At 44.9% G+C, this 13,860-nt stretch overlaps 1 protein-coding gene across 2 annotated transcripts; it reads left to right on the top strand.

The window, feature by feature from the left end:
• The first annotated feature begins 1,681 nt into the window (after positions 1-1,681).
• On the top strand, positions 1,682-9,705 carry LOC136471186 (uncharacterized). 2 transcript variants are annotated; one of them, XM_066468926.1, is made up of 14 exons: positions 1,682-1,815; positions 3,049-3,258; positions 3,758-3,808; positions 4,058-4,188; positions 4,279-4,395; positions 4,475-4,597; positions 5,339-5,394; positions 5,502-5,671; positions 6,686-6,739; positions 7,358-7,467; positions 7,989-8,102; positions 8,186-8,311; positions 8,567-8,631; positions 9,299-9,705. In XM_066468926.1, exons 2-13 carry the CDS (start codon positions 3,082-3,084, stop codon positions 8,592-8,594), a joined length of 1,257 nt encoding a protein of 418 aa, XP_066325023.1. In that variant the 5' UTR covers positions 1,682-1,815; positions 3,049-3,081; the 3' UTR covers positions 8,595-8,631; positions 9,299-9,705. The 2 variants fall into 2 exon arrangements, with proteins under 2 accessions (XP_066325023.1, XP_066325024.1); XM_066468927.1 differs by lacking the exon at positions 1,682-1,815 and adding an exon at positions 1,891-2,590.
• Positions 9,706-13,860: the final 4,155 nt, after the last annotated feature.

Below are 13,860 nucleotides of genomic sequence, written 5' to 3'. Positions count from 1 at the left end.
CCTCTGTAAAACACATGTTAGTCATAGTAATCATGTATTATCATTAATCACCGAAACCCAACTAGGAGCCTAGATGCTTTCAATTTGAATTGGAAACATAGTGTTTATGCAAACCGAGCCAGAGTCTAGCCAAAGGTACGAGCATGTAGCCTGTTCGTTTCGCTGTGGCTTATCGTAAACGATCATAAATTTCCAGTCGGAATAGTATTTTTCTCTCACACAACCCAGCCAGCCGTACTTCTTCACGAACCAGCAACGATACGAATCAGCCAACCGAACAGGCCGATGATGCATTGGCTCCCTATGTCATTAATTTTTGTAGACCCACCATGTCATTAACTTTTTGAAAAACTAAAATATAAAATGGACGTGTACTTGTGTTTAAGGCCATGTTCGCTTGAACTATTTCAGCAATATTTTTCAACGAATGAACAGTGTTTTCCTCTCACACCAAATCATCATAAGCCAAATTTCAGCGAAACGAATAGGGCCTAAAGTGCAGATTTAATTGCAAGGAACACTAATCGGATTGTAATACACTATGATTTAGGATTATATGGTCCTTTGAAGCTTGCTAACTCCAAAAGGCATGAAATTGATTCGACCACTTACTTACATGTCGCCACCTCAGCTTGATCACCGGGCAAACCAAAATGGGATCTCCGATTGTGCTGGCCCTCTTCTGTGACAAAAGTTGGCCTCTAGTTGCTAAGCATTACCAAATGTTTTGGTGCTATAAGCCAAATATGGTATTCAAATCAAATGAGAGTCAAATACTTGGGAAAACCAAATATTGGTTTGCCATAACGTACACCAAGGCCTTAAACTAATCTTGTCCTAAAAGTCGCAAAGGAAACTCCGTGCATGGGCGCGACGCATAGTCTGGTAAATAGGTTGGACAACTCTAATGTAGATGGAGGAGAAATAGAACATATACTCAGGAAGCGTAACAGAGATCGTACTCCTTCTTTACAACCCCTGTTCGGTTTACCCTATATTCGGCTTCTTTTTTTAGTCGAAACAGTGTTTTTCTCTCACAACAATTCAGCTGGAACAGTGTTTTTCAGCCAGTTTCAGACCAGCGAACGGGGCCTGGCTATATCGGGCTAGCTTGTTCGCTGCAGTGAATTGCAGCCGCAACAGCTATGGCTACCGTCACCATGAGAGATGAAACACCAGTGGGTTCTCGCTGCTGCTGCAGCGCTGAAGAAAGGCATGCCGAGCAGGCATCGTTTCACAATATTTCGAAACCACAACTCCCGAATGCAGATTAGGGAACTGATCAAGTGATCATGTCATATTACACATCCCCATAGAAATCGCAGCAGGCCGAGATCTATCATTTGCAGCCTCCAACGAACAACGTATGTTGCCAAACTACGAAGGCAAGCCAGGCTGCACATGCGCCAATGCAGCACCAGCACCGCAGGCTGGGCCACGCTTTTGTTGATGTTTCAGCTGTGGAGGATCCAACGTCGCTTGGACGTGATAGGTCGTGCTGTCCAAGTGATCATCACTGTTCACTGGAGCGATCAGATGGCCCAACGCCTTCGCTTCCCTCCGAAGGAAAGCGGTTGCGCCCCATTCGCGAAGCCGATGCGCTGAATCGCTGCTGCCCGCCACGTGTCCCCGCACCCCGACCCCACATTTAAACGTCCCGCTCGCCACCCATCCCCTCCCCCTCTTCTTCCAATTCATTCACGCGCCTCTCTCCCTCTCTCCCTCCGCCTCCCGAATCCCCGTCGAATTCGAGCTCCTGAAGACACCCGAGGCGGGGGCTCCCCAATCGCCTCCCGGCCCCCCGCCTGCGCACCGGTGAGCTCGATTCGCGACATCCCCTCGACGCCTCGATCTTATTTACCGTTCGCTTCAAAGTCGATCTAGCTAGAGAGGGAGCGAGGTGCATGTTCGAATCCTCTACCATTTTCTTCGGGGGAGTTCGTGTATAGATTTTGTTTCGGTTACATTAGGTCGCGAGGCGCGCTGTTGCAGGGGATGCTTGCTGCCTGCGCGTTCCTTTTGTTTGGTGGTGCCAGTGCCAATGCGGAGCAGCGGAGGGCATGCCACTGATGTTCTGATGGTCTCACTGTTCGGCGTGTGCGTGACGCTGAAGCGCGGCGGGTACGGCCGCGTGATGCTGTCGTTGGGTGTCCGCTCCATTCGCACTTCGTGCGGTTCTCATAGTTTCAGTGTTTTTTTGGGTATACTGTTGCGTTGTGCGTGCGTCGGTGCTGGATTGGGGTCTGCGTCTCTGTGGCGAAGGCTTGGTGCTGAATGTTCTCTTGCGGTCTGAGTCATTGATTATTAGGTGTCATGTGCATGTCCACTCCTTTTGTTTTGGCCAATTACATCACCAATTCAAATTTAGGAGGCCGACCAGTATACCATAGCTAGCTTTGTGTTTGCAAACCATGTTTTAAATAGCAGGCTAAGACATTTAGCGGTTACCCTTTTCAAACAGCTAATAGCAGGCTAAATTGGGCTATAGCGGCTAAATTGTACATAAAAGCAAGTAGCCTTGTCCTCTGCAAACAACTATATTTGGAGATAGCGGCAGCTATAGCGGGAGACCTAGAACCTTGTTGCAAAGGTAGCCCAAATTTAGCGTGTAGCCCTGCTCCCTCTAATTGTTCCGGTTTCGGCGTGCCTTGCTAATTCTGCATGTTTTTATTCCATAAGGATGAGTTGAAATTTCGGTATCATTTGTGCTTCTCCATTATCTCTGTGTTTCCTAACTGTTAATTGCTTGGTTTACGTTTTTTTTTATATGTTTGTTGGATGATGCCAACGAGTGTTTTCATCTGCAAGTGAATGCATTTTTTTTTTTCCTGGAGAAACGTGATTGCGCTGGATATCTGTTGATGAAATGATTCGATATTCTTTTTATGTACAACTTCCCACCCATGTAAAACTCTTTTTCACCTTATATGTAAGTCCAGAACATAATGCAGATTGGGGCATGGGGTTTTGTTGTTTCACTTTTCCTAAATGAAGTAAGACCATATCTCATCTAAATTTCGTTGTCTCTTCTGTTTTTCTTCCCAACAGCGAAGAAAACAAAGAACTACTGATAAGTACAAAATGGCTATAAGCTTCAAATACTGGGACGATTGCTTGGATCTAGAGGATATGAAATTAATGTGGCAGGATCCTATTGTAAGTAAAGAGTGGAATGATGCTGGGGAAGAGCAAGGACAGAAAGTTCATCTATCACGGGACCCTGATGGTGAGGCATATCTTACACAAACTGAAATGATGGTGAGTAGTCTGTGAATTCCATGATATTGATAGTAATAGCTCTAGAATAATGGAATCACACTGAAACCTGCTAAATAAATGACCACTTTCCAACATGTTATTCCGCCTTTTCAACATTTCAAGTCTGTATCTGTTTGTTACTTGGTTCATTTGACCAAAACCAATAATTGCAATTGTGTAATGGCACTCAAAATTCCTCAAGAAGGCTATCAGTATCAGCCACCGAAATTCCACTCAAGTTTGCCGAGCATAAAGAAACTATCAACATTGTACATTGAGTTGCCAGCCATATTGTAGTATTTTGCTATATTTAACAAAGTGGTGACCGATTAAATCACTAGTTAGGAGTATTTATTGCAAATCTACTTGAATTAAGTTTGCTAAGGCACTAAGCTATGAAAATAGACAGTAAAGGTTCTTCTATATTCTACGTTCTGTCTGTTGTTTATGCAGCTGTGGCTTTGAATTGATTCTTGTGTGCATCCATTGATTCTTTCAGGCAGTGGCGGCAATTACCGTTCATAGACATTTCAAATCTCAGCTAGATCCGGTATGCAGTATTAGTTCTATTTCTCTATGTTCAACAAGTAGTTGCACTTCCCTTTTTTCTCTGTAGTCTCACGTCCAACAGTGAGTACAGCTTCATGTTAACTTATTGTCATGATGCTGTGATGGTTCTCTAGAGTCTGAAGATAATACTAAACAAATAATGTGAGGCAAAGTGGTGATATGTTCACCAATCTTGTTATCGGTAGGTATCACTGTGGACTTGCTGAGTATGGTCTTGCTTCTCGTGCAGTATATGATAAGCGCACTTGCTGAAATTGCAAGTGGAAGGAGACTCTTTGTAGATACCTATGATCGTAAGACTAAAGAAACCAAGGTTGGTATAATGCAGGTGGCACCTGAAGTTGCTCAATGGCTTGGAAGGTAATCATAAAACCTTTATTAGCACAATTTAGCAACTATCTTTGTCTTCTATGTTCTGAAGCGACATTTATCATTTTCCATGTTTTCAAGGGAACTAGGTTACAAGAGTTATGACATTGAAGATAATACTAATTTGCTGTACTGGCCTCTTGTAAATGTCTACTTTGGTGCTGCTTATGCAAAATGGCTCTTCTCTTGTGATGACAAGTATGTATTTTTACTTGGAACTGTATGTTTTACTGATATTTCAGCAGTTAATAAACAATTATATTACAAAATGCTGCAGACAAAGAACTGAAGAATTTGTTGTTAGAGCATATAAGGGTGGCAAAAAGAAGGCTGCTCACAAATCAACTTCCCCTATCTTCCAGCGTTATCTTTATGTGAAAGAGAACTTGTTGTCTATGAGGTTTCTTTCTTAATACTTTAGTTCTATATCACGTATCTAACTCACTTATGGTTTTCAGTAATGTTCCTTAACTAAATTTATTTCTCTTAGCACTTGTGGCATGTGGAGGAGGAGGACCTGTTTTACAGAGTTTGATTTATTATGAGATTAGTAAACTCAAGCTGGGAGAAGATCCCTCGATCATCCAACATAGCTGGGGCCTAAGCAAAAATCTGACATGGTTGACAGGGTTTAAGAATTAAGAGTGCAGTAGGATTCATGTCCAAGTTCAAACTATTATAATATTTGAGTTCATAAAAAACAATTGCACTTAAGCATTAATGCTGCTATCTAACTAGACATCAAGATCATTTCTGTTCATCTGACATGCTAAAGTATTAATCTAATGAACTAAGTAGTTTTGTAAGAAGCAACTTCTGTTTTCGCGATGACCGTATGGTGACTACTAACATATTCAGAACATCAGGCTCCATTCTACATGGACTGTATGCCATCTAAAATCTTCCTTTATGGCCATAAAACTCCCTACATCTCATTACATATTCATTCAGGTCAACACAATAGAAACTACACAGCAAATTAAAGTCCAGATCCTGTTCTTTTGCAGATAAAGCTATGTTTTCTTTTTGAAGTTTGAACTTATACCTCAAATTCATCTGTGCACTTTCATACATTTCCTTTGGAAGTTTGCCCCAGTTGAAATACTGTTTCTCACCTTTTTTTTTTTTTTTTTTTTTGCAGACAACCAGAGATTTGCCACGTGCTTACTCCTGACCTAGAAAATTTGTCAAGCGCAGGTTAGATTTTGCTTTTTTTTGCTATTTATATTTTCTATATTTTCTTGACTGAGATGCACCCCACTTCAAAAAGAACAGCTTATAACTTGACATGATTTTTGAGTCAGAAGCACAGTTGATATATTGGGATTCCAAGGTATCAGAGGCTGATATGGATGCAATGTGGAAACATCCGGATGTATATAAGGAGTGGATAAAATCTGGTGAGAGACGTGGAAATGTACGATTCTCCCATGATGCAAAGCACAGGCCTTACCTTTCTCGCGTGGAGGTGAAGGTATCATATGTTCTTCTATAAATAGCATATGTTTTTGCATAGAGTTACAGCCTTCTGCTTGTACATACATTTCCCCCTTTTTTTATCCGAAAAGAAAAGAAAAAAAACTCTTGGGAGTAGAGCTTCCATGCCAGTTGAGGGTTGCAACTACCAACTCCTGCACAGCTTCTTTTGATTACGCTACTAACAATCAATGTTTCAAAAATCGCTAGTTGCTAGGCAGGCTGTCAGATTCCACCTAGTGCCCAGGCATTCTAGGCAGCTGTTGTATTCTTTTCAGCTCAGTTGGAATTTGTTAAATAAAGGAATATAAAATATTACAACTAATTTGTCATTTATCATGCACCTATGAGTTCCATGACCAAAAGTCATCTTTCTCCATTTCTATTTTTGTCTCACTTTCTTATAAAGGTGCAAAATCACTGACAGAATGCATAGGCGCCAAGCAAGGCGGTGCTGCACCGCCTTTTGAAGTAAAGCTAACCATACAGCTTCAGGATTTGTAAAATCTGGATAGTTGGGAGACCACAGCGCCATACTCAACTACAGAATACTCTTGACCTAGTAGTTAATGACCTTGATATCAATAACATAACCTTTCATGTGGATGCCATGTAACAGAATATTGTATGGTCTTGCATAGCTCATATTACAACATAGGCACAGTTGTTCACTAGTAGTTTTTTATTCACTTATTATGAATCTATGATAGTTCACAGCCGTTACCTCATTATGTCTTCAGTTCATCCTAACAATAGTTTATTTACTAGTCTGAAAAAGGTGAAAACTGAAAAACCTCAACATTTGCTTTCTATGTACTTTTCTTTCATGTGATTCCAAGTGCCATGACCAAATAGTCTTCAGAGGAGCAATTTTTAATGTTTATTTAAGTGCCATCACCTATTGTTTATTCAACAAGAACACTAATATATATTATCTCAATGTTGGATTTGCCACCAATACTTAAGTTTTCCCTTTGTCACAGACTTCTCCAATTTTGAATTATGATTTCAGGCTGTTGCTGAAATAACCATATCACGCCATTTGAGCACAAGAGGAGTAAAACCAGTAAGTTTTTTATTGAAAAGCCATAGCAGGCCATTTTAGCAGATAGTGTGTGTCGTATATCTAATTTTATAAAAGATATCACCTCTTATAGCATGTCTTATTTGTTGTAAATTTGTAATGTAGTGAAATATGAACGTGTTTTTTCAACCAAACCATTCAGCATAATTTAGCTCTTATTTCTTTTTTCTTTTCTTCGAATCATTTTAAGTTGAAGGCCTAAACTTACAGTATTCAAGCATGAGTATCCAGTTCATACAACATTATTGTATAGTGGATACTATTGCATTTGGTTGTTATTTGCCAGAATATCTTCATTTTTTATCCTATAAGGTTTAAAAGCTATGCAAATGTCCTTATATGCACATGTCAATCACCTTAGCTTGTATCTCCCTGTAAAACTGATGAATAAAATTATTTGAGTTGAAAAATCCAGTGATACGAACCAATGTATAAAAACTAGGTGGGATGACTGATAAAATAACAGTGACTGATTTTTAAAGCACTGTGTCCCAATAACAGTAAATATATTGTTAGAATTTCTTATAGTTAGTTTTCTGGACTCCTGTATTGCAAATTAATACAGATTAAATTCTCTATTTCCTATCGGAATCTGCACAGGAAGCTCTTGCAGCACTTGCAGAGGTCTGCAGTATGCGCTTTGTCCATGGAGTAAGTACCCGAACTGGATTGATGGGAATAGACTACCCTACTGCTGCATGGCTTTCCAGGCAAGTGTGATGCTGTATTTACTGTACACTTTCACTAGCCATGAACTTGTGAAATTCTAAAAAAATATGGTGATGTAATTTTGATTTCAGTAGGAACTTCTCATCTGAATGTTACAGTTTCATCTAAAAATCTATGGTGAGCTAACTTGGATTTCATTAGGAGCTTCTCATTTTGAATAGTATTGTTCATCCCAACAAACTAGATACTCACTTTTGCAGTACCAGTCCCCTTTTCTTTTGCCAAGCGTTTCATTGTCATAAGTAGTTGAAATTCAGTTCTAGCCTGTATAGTCCCATGCCCCCCATAAGTATGTGTGCAGTGATCGAAGTATAATATTTCATATAAGAAATAAGTTCAAAAGTCAGATAATAGTATTATTCAGCAGATTAACTAAATAATTAACTAAGCACTAGGAATACTTGGCTGGGTATTTGAAGCAAAGTTGCCACTGCTCTGGTTTTTTATTGTATGTTCATAATTTATATGGAAAATTACCCGTAGTTCCCCTTTGGATGCACAGGGATTGTCGCTACAGGGCATATACAGTGATCTCTGTGGATGACCTCTACAATCCTTTTGCATCAATGTATTTTGGTGCATCTTACTTGGGATGGTTGTCTCAATACGAAGGAAGGTTAGCTGTATGACTGAATCCTATGAAAAACTAGATTCACCCTAGTGCATATGTGAAATTTACTAAGAGCCGTGCGCATTCAGGGAGCAAAGCTACGAATTCATTGTCCAAGCTTACCTTGGTGGACCAGAGAATGTCAGTCTTCAGGAGACTGGGCCTTTTTGGAACCAATTCCTGGAGGCATTAACACAGTATCAAGATCCAAAGAAGTATGCTTGTGCTTTTTGTTTGACAGTTTGCTTAACTTTTTTAATGAATCTTTTTATAGTTTATAATGTGATTTGGGACTCATCAGACTTGTGTAGCTGAGTAGCAGCCAAGAGGGTGCTAAGGAGTAATGTAGGCATATAATTTGTCTAATATTTCATCTCATCAGATAATCATCTGATGACCATATTAGCAATTGCATAAAGAAACATTGATCTGCACATTTCTAATCATACTGGTAATTGTACATTTATCAGGGACCATAATAGCTGCTGTATTTTGTGAAGTTGTCTGGTACGTCCTCCGACTTTGGTTACTGAAGGTATTAATTTCATTCCAACCCCATTTTCAATTATATTTTTCTATTTACGAATCGATGACTATGCATTTTTTTTTCATCATTTCGTCTTATGATGACACTTGCTATGGAAGCTAGCATAGCACAACTTTCACTAATGAGTTTGTGGCTTGATACTGAGTAGAGAATTCTGAGTTTTTATTGTTTATCTAGAAGAATTTACTTCCTTATTCGGTAGTTGCAGAACAGGCACACATTTTGAAAGGACACGTTGGCCTACTCCATTTCCTTGAATGTCATTGGCTTTATTAGGGTTTATTTATGTCAAATCATCTAAATGTGCTGCATAGTACAGTTGTGCACTGAACTGTGTGCTATATGTGCCTACATCAGCTGATAGGAAATCGGATGGTGATTTGGTAATGCGCTTGAAACTGGGTCAGGCTGGCTTTCTCTCTTTAGATGCCTGATTGAGTGCCCGTCCGGGCGTGCATTATTGCCATAACGCGCTTTACAGACCCTGATTACCTACCAAATCAAATCAATGACTGGGATAGCAGTAGCAATAGTCAAATGAGAAGATCTGACACCACTTTCTCCATCTATATCATCTGCTTATCGTTTTCACGAAAATGCAGTTTCTGTTGAGGATCATTTATGAATGCTCATCGACACTCTTGCCAAATTTCAGATTCCCTCCCAAGGGTTCGGGTATTGACAAGAATTTTCTTGCGGACTACACGAGGTATAGGGTAACAGGGCTGTCAGTTCGTATATACATTTTGGTCGCTGGTGCCCCTTGCTCATGTTTAAACCATGAATGATTGATCCCGTCTCAGTTCATAGAGCTGCCCCATTTTTGTTGCATATGCTTTCTTTACTCCTTTTACCATCAGGATGTTAACGCCCTTCCCGTTCTTTCCGCTTACTGGTGTATATGTCAAACTGTACCTCTGTTGTATAATAGGAACCGTAGAAGAAAAGGGCCTTTGTAAAGTTACCGACGCTCCATAGTACACATGTACTAGTAGGCTGTTATAGATCTTACAACATGCCAGTCTCTACGAAAATCATTTGACTTTTTTTAGGTTTGTGATTCATCTACCGTGAGGACTGATCCAATTAACAAGCTGCTCTCTCTCTCTTAAACTGAGCTTACGTCCTTACGAGGATGAAGTAAACGCAGCCGTGGTAACGACTGAACAAGTTGACTGATTGGCGTCATAGCATGTGTTACTGACAGCAGAACCGTGAAACGGCGTCGCAGTTGTGAACACAGCATGTTACCACTGGACCTGAGTCTGCAGAAAAGCCAGGGAAATGATACCAACTGTAATCGTGACTGACAAACTGCGATGCCTGACTCTATGGGCAAGCTCGTGAGATTCCTGTAGAACCGAGACGAGGCACACACTATGCGGTCGGTTGGCCAGATTTCGCTTTACTGCGACGCTGCTTTTTACGGTACTGCTACTAGTACATGCTAGGCTGGATGATGGTAACAGTTGGAATCAGCTACTACATATACTCCTATATAAGTGCCAAAAGAAACTGTGCAAGCACGTGAGAGAAGACCCATGGATCGATCCCATGAACCAGCCATGCATGCTCGTGTGACTCATCAGCGATTCAGCGTGCTGCCGATGGATCGGCTACTGATGGCGATCTTTGTCGTGTCCGATCTCCGGCCCTGCACGGCTGCACCGCCGGATGCTGGGATCAACGGGCAAAGCGCCGCAAGCGTTTTTGCTCACTAGCTGGTGTTGTACTGCTGGCTTGTTCCAGCTTATTCTTTTCTGACAGAATACTATTGAATCATCCGAAATCATCCGAAATCTACTGTGTAATACCTGCTCGATCGTCTCGAAACCCTGCAGCGGATCGTCCTCCCAGGCTAGTACGGAGTAGTGTTTTTTATCTGGCAAGCACAAGAACGGACCGCTCTCACATGTTGCACGTCGTCCGATCGTTCGGAATCTTGAGGGGAATGTGTGCTGCTGCTGCTCGATTGTGTTTCATGGGTGGCTCCGGCGGCCGGCGCTCCGCACTGCAGCAGACGGCGAGTCCACCGGCAGCGCGCCGGTGCCGGCTGCGGGCTGCCTGCCTGCCTGCATTGCGTTGGGGCACCATGGAATGGGCCGCGACGGGACCGGTCGCATGCAAGGCGTTCTCGCACGTACAGGGACGCGAGAGCGGAAGACGTGCACCGGGTAGGTAGCCGAAAAACGCTAGTCGATGCGATCGGCGGTAGAGCGAGGAGCCGAGGACGGCTGAGGCTGCGGATCGATCAGAGGCCGACCGGCGGGCGGGCGCATGCGGCGCACGACGTGGCAGTGTGTCACGCTCCGCACCGCGACAAGTCAAGGGACACCCATGAGATGAATGAGGCCAGGACGGCATGACGCCCACCCGCCCGTCCGGGCACGGTTTGTGTGGCCTGGGTCGTACTCGTACTGCGGCTGTGCCCTGCGCTGCCCACCGTTTTGCTCCCTTCCTTCCACCGGCCACAGCCGGACAGCCCAGGCCCCGGCTGGCCTGGCCCCACCTCACAAGCTGACGGCAGTTTCAGCTTCAATTCCTTGGTCTGGGCGTCTCGCCGTCTCCCTGTCTGGCAGGCATGCAAGTGCCCAGCACTAGCAGTAGCAGGCGACGGCGACCACCATGGGAGATTGATCTCAAGCGATGCAATTAGAGAGAGTATTCATAGTTAGTGAAGTTACGCTGATTATGCGCCCTCCTCCCTATCACTAGGCTCACACGATTCACACATATAATAACTCGCGAAATCCGTGACGGGCGTCCGTCACGTAACCGGAGCGACTTGGTGGTGGTTGTCCTCGTCCCTATAAATCACGGACACCGGACAGGCGGACACGGACACGGACACCCACCAGAACGCACTCTCCCGCTCCACTGTCCACTCTAGATGGCCAAATGGGCCAGGCACGATGGGCCAGCACGGGCCTGACCCAAAAAAGCACGACATTAGCACGGCACGGGCACGGGTCCATAGTGCTAGTGCCGGCATGAGCACGGTCTAGGGCCGTGCCTGGACCATAGGTCCGGCCCATAGTGCCGGCATGGAAATTGGGCCGGCACGATAGCGGCTTGATTATTCTCAACCGTTGGATTCACTTAGAGGATTTCTCACCGTTGGATCTAGAAAACCTAGATATATAAGCAAACTCCCACTTCACTCTGTCCCATTCTCCTCCCTTCATCCCTCTCAGCCGTCATTTTTCTCACTCTAAAGCTCTCAGCACCACGCGAATAGGAGTCAGGAGGCACGTGGCTGGGGATGCGGCGGGGCGCGCGGCCAGATGTGCGTCTTCGCGGCAGCGGCGAGGCGCGGCCGGGGTCTCGTCCCCGCGGCGGCGGCGCGTCCTCGCACAGGCGCTAGCGCGCGGTCGCGGGAGCACATCCGCGCGCTCGGGAGCACGTCCTCGCAGCCGACGGCGCGTCCCCTCGGGCAACAGCGCAGGCACGTCCGCGTAGCTGGAGCATGTCCTTGTAGCGGCGCACGGCGGTGGCGACGCATTCGCGGCGGCGGTGCACAGCTGAGGGCTCGTCTGCGACAACAACGGTGCCCGGCGGCATGACGGCCCGCGTGCCCGGCAGCACGGCACGGCACGGCTAATGGCCGGTGGTGCCATGCCTGGGCCGCGACCTGGGCACGGTGACACGATACGGCACGGCAGTGCCGCCGTGCCTGATAGTGCCGTGCCATGGCGTGCCTGGGCGGCCCTCCTCGTCCGCCGTCGGCGCCGGCGCTGCTCCGACCAGCCTGCCGGTCGCCGCCACTAGCTACTACTAGTACTGCCAAATCAAATGATGCTAGAGTAGTATAGGCAGGTTGGGTGGTGCAGCATCCTCTTCTTGTTCCAGTAAACCAAGGGGGAAGGGAACATGATTTGATTGTATATACAACAAACCGCGGCACCAAGCATCCGTGTGTTTTTTTTTGTCGTTCTCGGTTTCTTGTCACACTGGCAGTTTACTAGCTCCAGGCTCCAGCTACCTAGGAGCGTGATTGGATGTTTTGGTGTTGGGAGCCGAGGTTGTCCAGGACGGTGAGATACATGTTTAAATCGTGCATCCAGTCGTGTTTAGTTGTTTTTGTTGTTGTTCTAGTACGAAATGTAATCTTGTTTGATTGCATGCATGGATGAGAGTTTTGAGTGTGTGACACATATGCCTTTGTACCATGGGTGCATCGTGTCGTCTTGTATCGCGAGGAAAGTGGAAATTGAGAAGATAGAGCCACGCGGGATGGCGGAGGACAGAGGAATAAAATGAAACAGACAAAGCGTGTGAGGCAGGGAATCAAACACGGCAGAGGAATGAGGTGAAGCAAGTAAAAGGTGCCAGGATGGCCTGGTTTAGACAACCAATCACCCCCTTTACCTGTTTCAAGTGATGACGAAGCGACTCATCTCTTCGACTGTTCCTGCGTGCAAAAGAAATTCTGAACTCTAAGCTGAAGCAGCGCTTCCTGCAACTGCAATAAACAACTGAAAAAGGATCTCATGTGCACAACGGTGTTTCAAAAGATGTTTCTTCTTTTGAGAGGAATTGTCGAACAAAACTGCCAAGGCAAAAAGAGAACAGTGGCGGGGGGATGTGTGGGAACAAGAACAACACAACGCCACACCGGTGTATCGGTCTTTTCCAATTCTGGAGTGTTGCGACGTGGAGATCTCCACGTCGACTCATATATACCATCATATTTCACAAGCTTGTGCATCACTCGGATGGTTTTCTAGGAAAAGTGCATCATTGAAACAAACCTACAAGAAAAATACCCCTCTCCCCACACGACCCACCCAACACCAAAGACCATCTTATAACGTGTTCGGCTGGGCTGCTTCTGGCTGGCTGGGCTGCTGCTGAATGGCTGATCAGCCCAGCTATTCTGCAGCCCAGGTGCAACCATTCGGCTGACCTACAAGGAGGCTTCCGTCGGCCACTAGCTCTCTCTCTCTCTCTCTCTCTCTCTCTCTCTCTCTCTCTCTCTCAAACGTTGCCCCTGTCTAGGGTTCCTCCCCTCGCATAGTCGCTCTCCTCCTCGCGGCTAGACATGGGCGGCAGTGGCATCCCTCTCGCCATCGTCCGGCCCTCCGAACTCAAGACATGCCTCGATGCCATCATCCGCCCGCCCTGCCGATTCGACGTTGTCGTTGCCTGTGCCGCAGATCCCTAATAGATCTATCGGACACCTCCTGACTGGTTCATCCCCCGTCTCCCCCTCTGGTA

Source organism: Miscanthus floridulus, chromosome 8 (genome assembly GCF_019320115.1).
Source record: "Miscanthus floridulus cultivar M001 chromosome 8, ASM1932011v1, whole genome shotgun sequence".
In the NCBI taxonomy this organism is placed as follows: domain Eukaryota; kingdom Viridiplantae; phylum Streptophyta; class Magnoliopsida; order Poales; family Poaceae; genus Miscanthus; species Miscanthus floridulus.
This window is presented reverse-complemented; position numbering and strand designations above follow the sequence as displayed.

Bases quoted from the DNA above. Each gene is read 5' to 3' on its own strand.
- LOC136471186 (XM_066468926.1), top strand. From the start codon at position 3,082: ATGGCTATAAGCTTCAAATACTGGGACGATTGCTTGGATCTAGAGGAT. The intron at 4,189-4,278 runs GTAATCATAAAA...CATGTTTTCAAG, and splicing joins GTTGCTCAATGGCTTGGAAG to GGAACTAGGTTACAAGAGTT. The intron at 7,468-7,988 runs GCAAGTGTGATG...TTGGATGCACAG, and splicing joins ACTGCTGCATGGCTTTCCAG to GGATTGTCGCTACAGGGCAT.